General features: G+C 33.7%; 2 protein-coding genes across 2 annotated transcripts; both read right to left on the bottom strand.

Annotated features, from left to right (window-relative positions):
* LOC140442452 (uncharacterized) lies at nucleotides 1-387 on the bottom strand. The gene has a single exon (XM_072533522.1). The coding sequence runs from the start codon at nucleotides 385-387 to the stop codon at nucleotides 1-3; it is 387 nt and encodes a 128-aa protein (XP_072389623.1).
* A 2,422-nt stretch (nucleotides 388-2,809) lies between these two features.
* Nucleotides 2,810-6,567, bottom strand: LOC140440763 (UPAR/Ly6 domain-containing protein crok-like). Its single transcript, XM_072531132.1, has 3 exons — nucleotides 6,413-6,567; nucleotides 3,652-3,819; nucleotides 2,810-3,122 (listed from the first exon to the last, which is right to left on the bottom strand). The coding sequence occupies exons 1-3, from the start codon at nucleotides 6,465-6,467 to the stop codon at nucleotides 2,842-2,844; spliced, it is 504 nt and encodes a 167-aa protein (XP_072387233.1). The 5' UTR covers nucleotides 6,468-6,567; the 3' UTR covers nucleotides 2,810-2,841.
* Nucleotides 6,568-10,240: the final 3,673 nt, after the last annotated feature.

Below are 10,240 nucleotides of genomic sequence, written 5' to 3'. Positions count from 1 at the left end.
TTAGGTTTTCGTAACTAAATTCTTCAGATACGTTATTATCACTGTTTCACTGTTTGAACCCTCCTTGTCTCTTATAAAGTTGTGTAGAATAGTATATGCGTTAACAGTCCATACAGCTGTTGTTTTATCGATGTCTAAAGGCCGATAGAATATTCTCCACTTATTATCTAAGATACCGAAGGCACATTCAACGTATCTCCTAGCTCTAGCCAAACGATAGTTGAATATTTGCTTATTTTTGTCCAGATGCGTCCCGCCAAAGGGCCTTAATAAATTTGCGTGTAATCCGAAACCTTCGTCTCCAATGACCACATAAGGAACTCTCGTTTCTGAGTCTCTTGTTAATGTGCATGGTGCTGGTATTTGTAGACTGCCGTCTAGCATCATTTTCCAAAATGTTGTCTCCTTGAATATTGATGAATCGCATTCTTTTCCATAAGATCCGACACTGGCGTATACAAAGCGATAGTCGGAGTCTACGATCGCTAATAATATGATGGAAAAAAATCCTTATAATTGATATACAGTGAACCACTATTTAGTGGTTTTTTAAGTCGGATATGTTTTCCGTCGACAGCTCCGAGACAGTGGGGAAAATTAGCTTTTTTGTTAAATCCACTTGCTATCTGTTCCCATTCGTCGACTGATGTAGGAAGTCGCATAAATTTTTCACTTAAATTGTTCCATATGCATCTTGAAACTTTTTTAATAATATTGCTAACAGTCGAAACATCAACGCGATACGTGTAATGAAGATCTTCAAATGAACACCCGGATGCTGCATACCTGAAAATAAAATTGTTTTATACTTGTTTTAGGAAAATTTGTTATGAAAAAGTGGAGACAGATGAGAGATGTCTGGATGAGAACACGAAAAGATAAAAAGAATTGCAAGACGTCTGGTTCCGCTGTCTCAAACACAAAGCCCTACAAATATCATAATCAGATGCTGTTTTTGAAAAAAGTAATTGCTGCTGGTGAAACACACGAAAGCGTCTCTGCTAAACAAACTGAAGAACACACCGAAGATGACACCACTACATCGAATGAACCTACAAACGAAGATGACAGTGTGACTACAATGACACAACTTGACAATGACAGTCAAAAGGACAAACAAAATCTAAGAAGTAGCTCCCCTGCCAAAACGCAGAGCACCAGCCAAATAAAATTTATTGAAATTGATGCCAAAATGATGAAAGTAGTAGCAAATACAAATTGTTGTTGAAATTTGCAGGTAATTCAAAGAGACCTATTAAATTATCTCTAAAAATTCCACACCAAACATTTATTCTCATTTTATGTTATGTTGAAAATGTGCTTCTCTGACGGCATGACGATTTTCGTTATTCCAAATGTGACAATTTCTCCAGTTATAAACGCCTCTACGTGTGAAAGTGACTTCATCAGTAAAAATAATGTTAGCGAAATTGTTATTGGCACTTGTCCTGTCCATAACAAATGTGCAAATTCCATGCGTCAAGTAAGATATGTGGATAGCAAGTTCTGCGCTGGTGTAAAATGGTAAGGTCTTAAGTTTTATTTTTTTAATATTCTGAAAACTGGAAGATGGTGTATTCCAGTTATTGCTGATAAACGTCTGGTATTTAACTAGGTTCATTAGTAATTCTTACTACCACTCATCCTCCTGCTTCACTGTAATTATTTTTGGACGTCCAACAGCAGGCATAAAGGTCAATGGAATACCAATGAACAACATTAGATATGCGGACGATACTATCATAATAGCAGACAACCTACAAGACCTCCAAAAGCTAATGAACAAGATAGTTGAGTATGCAGAAGAATATGGATTATCAGTAAACATTAAGGAAACTAAATTTATGAGGATATTAAAAACCGAAAATAATGATAAAAGCCTGACAATTAACGGTAAAACTTTAGAACAAGTTAAAAACTACAATTATCTTGGCACAATAATTAATCACACAAATGATTACTCCAAAGAAATCAAAGTTCGAATAGAGAAAGCACGAACAAACTTCAATAAAATGAAAAAAGTACTTTGTGCAATAGAACTGAAATTAGACTTGAGATTTAGGCTGGCAAGGTGTTATATTTTCTCGACTCTGCTTTAGGGGATAGAAACATGGACACTTAACGCGTCGACTACTAAAAAGTTGAAAGCATTTGAATTGTGGGTGTATAGAAGAATCCTGAAGATATCATGGACCGAGCATGTAACAAACAACGAAGTCATGAGAAGAGTCAACAAAAGAATGGAAATATTGGAAACCATCAAGACACGAAAGCTGCAATACCTGGGGCATGTTATGCGTAATGAAAGATACAACATACTTCAATTAATTATACAAGGGAAAATCCAGGGCAAGAGAAGTGTAGGAAAGAGAAGAATCTCATGGTTGCGTAACTTGAGGGAATGGTACGGATGGTCATCAATCGAACTATTCAGAGCGGCAGCATCTAAGATCAAAATAGCCATGATGATTGTCAACCTCCGTCGCGGAGATGGCACGTAAAGAAGAAGCTGAAGTTAACCTACCTCCAGACTTCACCATCCATAACATGCATCTGAGCGCATCTTTAATCTTGCTGGACTAAGTCCATGTCTCTCATCTATACATCATTACTGGACATATCACGATTAGGTACAAGATCTTCTTTGTATTCCACTGACAACTCTGAACGTAAAGAACTGTAGTAGACTGAAATAGTTATATTAGCTGTCAACCTCACTTTTGTTGTTTACGCCTCTTTGTCATAAATGACGTGCTTGCTGTAAATATTTAAATGCACTTTGGAAGGGAAAGAATAGAATAAAGAAATATTATTTGTTTATCTATATTTCAATATCTTTATTTAGACTGTGAGAAGTTGTGTTAACATTGTTAATAAAATAGCAATACACATTGATGTATCCAAGTTAGAAGCAGAATTACATCCATCCTTGTCACTGCAAGGACAATATTTGGCGTTACAGTTATGGCACAGAATTGGTTGTTTACAATCTGGACTGGTACATTGATGCATCACCAAAGCATTATATTTATCCTTATCTACACAAGTGCCTTGTTCACCATCTGGATTTATGTGATCTATACTCATTGCGCAACTTCTTATTATTATCTTTTGACCATTGACTAAAAACAATTAATTTTTATTAATAAGAATATTAATCATATTTACAAAAACAAAGAATAAACACTTTATATAAAGCATTTTTGAAGCGAAGCTTCTATACTGGCGTTGTATTAGGTATTAGATGGTATTAGGTATATCCCGCCACTAGGAGGTATAAGAAATGAAATACAGCACCGTTAGGCTGGTAGCTAACTGTGGAAGTATATGTCTCTCCTAGTGCATATAAAATCAGTTTTTAAAACGGTCATTACAAATGGTTTATTTAACCAGCAAATGTGATAAGCTTAATTAATTAATATACTATTAAAAATCAAGAACATCTTTTAAATTCAGAACAAAGGTATTCAATGAGTTTCATTCTTCTGATAATATAGAGTCGAAATGGAAATGTACCAGAAAAATATATGCGACAAATGGAAGAAATCTTTCTATAATTATTTTTTTTATACGTTCATGCATTTTGGTATTATTTGTTTCTCAACACAAAAAATAACGAAACCGATTTTGTTTAATAAATTCTATACTTACTTGTCTGAATAATCTTCATACAGGTAGAGGTTTGTAGGGGTATATCGGTGACATCAAATCCAGGTCTAAGAAAATTACAATCTGTGATAGAAAGAGTTTTATTGTTAAACTCATCTCCACAATCTGGGTTCACATCAGATCGACAGTCCCAACATTTTATGGCAGTACCTGTCAAGATTTATCGTTGTTAATACTTTTGAAAAAATCTTTAATACCTCTGTTCAAATGACATTTTGCATCGAAATACCTAAAATATTGGAACCTACAGCTTATACGATTTACAGTGACAATATCGATTGTAAATATAGACGTAGGTATGTGGTAAAATTTCAGAATGCGATATATGATGCAATCGTCAGAATGCGCCCGCCCATTTAAAACTATGTGTTAGGGTAGACTGGGTAAGGTTGTAACAATTTTTCTTTAGTGCTTCATAGCACAACTATTATAGCTGTAAGCAACGATCAAAGTCTTTGATGTGAAGTAATATTCATTTGTCTTTAAATTAATGTCAAAACCAATAGTTCAAGTAAAATAGTTTGGAGGGAATATGTCATTTAAATAAGTGTGTGCGATTGTTACAACCGACCCCATACCAGGGGCGATTGTAACACGAATAGGGGACAGTTGTAACATTCAAAAATAATACATAAATCACACATATAAAATCAGTTTTTTATTTTTAATCTGATTTTAATTTATAAAAATTATCAAACAAAATCTGAGTTTAAACAAAATATATTTTCCTATATTTAATCAGACTCATCACAGTTGTGGCATATTATATGTATAATATCTACTCCCATCAGTACAGGCCACGTGAGACCATTGTTTGCGGCTACCTTGGCACTGAATCCAACTGTCTCCAGATCGTCTCGCTGAATAGGTCTCTAAGCAAATAAGACAATATTCTTCTTCTGATCATGATTCTGATGGTGTATTAATCTTCATTTTCTTCGCTTTTCCTTTCCCTTTATTTTTGATTTCCTTTTCAGTAGATGATCCGAGTACTTTTTTCTTTGTTTGTCTATTTTTCAACCGTTTCTGTCGCTCTTCATACTCCTTTCTAGCAGCTTCCTTTTCTAGAGTATCTCTGTAGATAGCAGACTTTTTGGTTTTTCGACCTCTGTTTCCTAGTTTTCTAGGTGGAGCTTTCGGGTAAGGCCGTAAAGTCTCAGGCGAGAACACAGACTGCTTGCTTGTAGACGGTTCTGATGGCTGACACAAAACAGCATCACGAGGAGAGATGTCTGATTCCAGATTCATTGTAACAGCTTGCCATTCTTGGCTAGGTTCTAGAGATGTTTATCTAGACGGTGTTTTTGTTGCTTCTGTTGAGAGTAAACCTCTTCTCCGGACACTGGAACTCACTTAAGCATGGGTGTATGTTACCTGAAGTAAAATCTAATTAAAATATTAAACATCATATAATATTATCAACATCATGTACAATCTTTGGTAACACATTTCATTTTAAAGGGTTTTTACCCAAATATTTTGGTGGCTCAGGCATGGTAACCTGTATTTTAACCTGATGATGGAACAGTTGTTCCGAAAACGTTCGTGCTTTTAATGTTGCCATTTTAAGGGTTTTTATAAAATAAAATATACCCACATACAAAGACTAACCTCTTTTGTTATACGTGGTATACAGCCAGCTACAGGAATTATTTTCCTTGTGGATTTTGAATGTACTAATGTTTGTCCTTTGATTGGTAATGGTAAAACTGCCACATATATAACAAAACGAATCGGAACTGTTTTCGCACTCACGACGTGTACGAGCAGAGGTAGCCATAAGGAAACGACTCAGTTCAAACACACTAAGTAGGTCACTTAAGTAAGTTCACTAAGTAGTTCTACACACTTAAGGAACAAAATACTAAATGCTGCTAACCAACACACAATGTTTCACCACGGTATAACAGACTTAACTGAAGTGAACACGGTAAAAGTCAAGTCTAGACCAGTTGCAGTTATCAGCGCGTCATTCCCCCACCAACATGCGCCCCACCCACATAGAAAACGAACGTGACGTGATAAAAGAAAAGTAAAAACAGTTTTGAAATCAGCACGCCTAATTCTATAGAAAACAGCTAAAAAATCTAACTCAATAGAAATTGAGTTTCAAATTGTTCCCCAATGTAATAAATGCAAAGAAATAGGTATAACGTCCTACTACATGGCAACAGCGCCGGAAGAAATGACAAAGGCTGAAGACAAAGATCCTGGCACCAAAAACCTCAGTTCCGTAACAGTTTACAGCTAAGAGTTAAAGCTAAGTTAAAAGAAGCATTAAACTGTAGTTTCGTCTCAGCGCTGATCATTTTGAACCGCTGCAAATAAAATTATAGCAAATTATGATCACCAACGTTCGATAATTGGATGCAGTACTAGAAGAAGATTCAGTATTTTTATAATCTTATTAAATAAATGACTGATATTAATATTGATTTTTTTGCTAAGCAAAGCCCAAACATTTTAATGTTTGATAAAATTTGATTTATTACTATTTTGAAGATATAAAAAATTGTAATAAAAATACCTTATATCGATTATAACAGAAAACCTAGCCTTAATAATTTTTCCTGAATAGGGATAAATGTTTAACATTTATATCAAAAATCTTGGCCTATTTGTCTAAAAAAATATAGGCTACTTTAAATCAACTGATTTCGAATATTTCAACGTTTACGGAATATACTTATCAGTGCACTATAAAAGAAAAAAATTATACCTGGTATACTCATTATAAACTTACCGTCTTTCACGAAAAACGTAAAAAATAAACCTAAAAATAATAGAATGTTGCCCATTTTTATCTTAGCCAACTTGTTTGTGCTTATGCGTCGATTAAAACTATTACATAACTATTATATTATTACGACTTATAATACTTTTGAAGAAACGTTCAAGGTCAAACTGAATTCTGCTTGCTATTAGTATTCATAAACTGCAGTTATGATTTCCATACTTTTAATTAATTTGTTTTTAATATTTATGTTCTATGTTGTATCATATAGAAATATATTTTTTTTTGTAGGTAAAGTTTTCGATAATTTTATAATTTCAATAATAAGTATACAGAATTCGTTTATAATATAACGGATATTCTAATACCAGAAAATCTGTTTAGACATTAGAAGTGAATTTGTAAAAAAAATTAAAAACTCCAGATAGGTACCCATCGTTTCTTTCCATCAACCACCAAAACTTACTGAAAAAGTATTTTGTAACGCGTAACGGTAATATACAGGGTGTTTCAAAAATGTATGTCATAAATTAAATCACGCATTATGGGGACAAAGATAAATTGATTGAATCCAACTTACCTTAGTACAAAAGTGTACACAAAAAAAGTTACAGCCCTTTGAAGTTACAAAATAAAAATTGTTTTTTTGCATTATCTCCTAAACTACTTGACATTTTGTAATAAAAATGGTCACGTTACTTTCTTGTTCTGAAAGCATTTTTCATACAAAAGAAACAACAAAATCTAAGCGTACCTACAGAAAAATTTTATGAGGGGTGTGCAGCCATAAAGCCCCCCAAACATTTGAGTACGTTCAAATCAAATGAGTTTTGTGGGGTCATTAGTTTAACACATTATTTTTAAAAAATTTTTGCTTCTTGTCACTTTTTCGAAAAACTAGTTTTTTCCTAGTTAGCCATAAAATTACAATTAGTTTCTACGGATACAATAATTACAAACAGTTCCATCAATAATAGTCAATAATTTGAAGCTATCATTTATTGTGTGAATAAGATTAATATTGAAAATTTTGATATTACAATGGCCTACACATTTCAGGAGATTGCAGATATGCATTTAACTTTGGGTAAGTTGGGTCAGATTAAATTTGATTTTGATTTGATTTCAATAAACTATTGGGAATAACGTAGGTGAATGTCAAGGAAATAGTGCAGCAGCCTCAAGGCGTTATGAAGTAAAATACCCCAATCGAAATACACCCGATAGACGATTATTTCTGACCATTGATCATCGTTTACGGGAAACGGGTACATTCCAATCGCAAGTTGCTGGCAATAGTGGTCGTCCAATAATGGATGCAACTGATGAAGACACTTTAGAAATTATTGAAGAAGTCCCTGGAATAAGTACAAGGGTAATAGCTGCTCAACTAAATGTTCCTCACGTAAGGGTTTGGAGGCGTTTGAAGAATCAGCTGCTTAAACCCTATCACTTAACAACGATTCAAGAGTTATTGGTTGAAGATTATTCTAAAAGGATTGGATTTTGCGATTGTTTGTTAATGGAAAACACTCGAAATGTTAATTTTATTAGAAATATTTTGTTTACCGACGAGGCTACCTTCAGTAGAAATGAAATAACAAACCATCAAAACGAGCACATTTGGGCCGACGAAAATCCTCACGCCAAAAAAACGACTCATCACCAAAGGACTTTCAAAGTTAATATTTGGGCAGGAATTGTGGATAACAATCTAATAGGCCCAGTATTTCTTCCCAACAATTTAAATGGTGATAATTATTTGCAGTTTTTGTTAAACAATTTTCAAGAGAATTTGGAAGAAGTGAATATTGCAATAAGGCAAAATATGTGGTTTCTACAAGATGGCGCTCCACCGCATTACAGTAATGAAATACGGAAATACCTTTGCAGGCAGTATCCTGGTCGGTGGATTGGAAGGGGTCGTGACGCACCTATTTCTTGTCCACCCAGAAGTCCAGGTCTTAACCTCATGGACTTTTACTTTTGGGGGTTTATGAAAGAGAAAGTGTATTCTGTAACAATAGAGGACGAACAACAAATGAGGGTTAGAATAATTGAAGCTGCAAATCATTTTGTCAGAAAAATATGATTTTTCAGCGCATTCGATTTTCCTTATTAAACCGATACCGAATGTGTATTGAAGAAAATGTGGGTCATTTTGAACATTTATTGCAATATCATATTTATAGAGGTTATAGACATTTTTTGTACTTGTTAATTCATTTAAGCCATTTATTTAGTTGCACGTAATTTTTTAAAGGTTAATGATAAGAGCCGTAACTCAATAAAAACTGTTTTTTGAAAAAAGTGATAGGAGGCAAAAAATTTTAAAAAATAATGTGTTAAACTAATGATGCCACAAAATTCATTTGATTTGAACGTACTCAAAAGTTTGGGGTGATTTAGTGCTGTACATCTCCCTTAAAATTTTTTTGTGCGCTTAGATTTTGTTGTTTATTTTTTATAAAAAATGCTTTCAGAACAAGAAAGTAACGTGTCCATTTTTATTACAAAATGTCAAGTAGTTTAGTATCGCAATAAACGGTACCCAACTCGAAAAAGTAAGCGAATACAAATACTTGGGAACCCTCATCAATGAACAAGGGGATCAAAATCATGAGATAAAAAGACGTATTGAAATTGCCAGGTCTACCTTTATAAAAATGAAAAAAATATTTTGTAATCGTGATATTAGTATTCAGCTACGAACTAGAATGTTAACATGCTATGTATTCAGTACTTTGCTTTACGGTGTTGAGGCATGGACTCTTAAATAGAGGAATGTTAAAAATCTTGAAAGCTTTGAGATGTGGTGCTACCGCCGTATACTTAAAAAAAGTTAGGTGGATAAAATTACAAATGAAGAGGTAATACGCAGAATAAATAGCGATCCAGAAGTTATACTGAATATAAAAAAGAAAAAACTTGAATACTTAGGCTACCTGATGAGAGGACAAACGTACACATTCCTACAAAATATAAAGCAAGGAAAAATCCAAGGACGTAAAAATCCAGGCCGTAGAAGAATGTCCTGGATGAGAAATTTAAAAGAGTGGTTCGGCTGTACCGCTAACGAATTATACAAAACAGCAGTAAATAAAATTAGAATCGCCCTAATGATATCCAATCTCCGATAGGAGAGGCACTCAAAGAAGAAGAAGAAGTAGTAGTTTAGGAGATAATGCAAAAAAAAACAATTTTTATTTTGTAACTTCAAAGGGTTGTAACTTTTTTTGTGTACACTTTTGTACTAAGATAAGTTGGATTCAATCAATTTATTTTTGTCCCCAGGATGCGTGATTTAATTTATGACACACATTTTTGAAACACCCTGTATAGGTACGAAAGAAAGCAGTTACATCGGGTTTTCGTTACATCTTTAAAAAAGTAAGCTCCACAAAAGGAAAAAGAAAAAAGCATAGATAGTGTTACGATAATTATTATGGCGTATAAAACTGTAAAAATATTATGACTAATTCTTTTCTATTCTAGTTATTTAGGCGCTCAGTTGAAAGACCTGTTTACCTGCATTCTGATGAGTCACCCACGACTTAAAATTTCCAAAAGCAGGCCGAATAAAACCAGTATGAACGACCTTCTGGGCTCTTCGATGGGGGATCGCGGCGATTCCGGAACTAACGGCATTTTATATTTAAAGAGGAATTTTGTTAACAGGACAGTTAGTTTTTGAACATCGCGTCGAGTTTTAAAAATGTAACGCACGTAGATGAATTATATAATTATTAGTGTAAATAAATTAGTTATATTGTACAAATAAAAACTTTAATAAATTTGTAAGTGTTATAAATATAACCTTTAATAATAAATAAAGAC

The sequence above is a fragment of the Diabrotica undecimpunctata genome, chromosome 5 (assembly GCF_040954645.1).
Source record: "Diabrotica undecimpunctata isolate CICGRU chromosome 5, icDiaUnde3, whole genome shotgun sequence".
Classification (NCBI taxonomy): domain Eukaryota; kingdom Metazoa; phylum Arthropoda; class Insecta; order Coleoptera; family Chrysomelidae; genus Diabrotica; species Diabrotica undecimpunctata.
The sequence above is the reverse complement of the archived record's forward strand: the minus strand, read 5'-3'. Positions and strand labels throughout refer to the sequence as shown.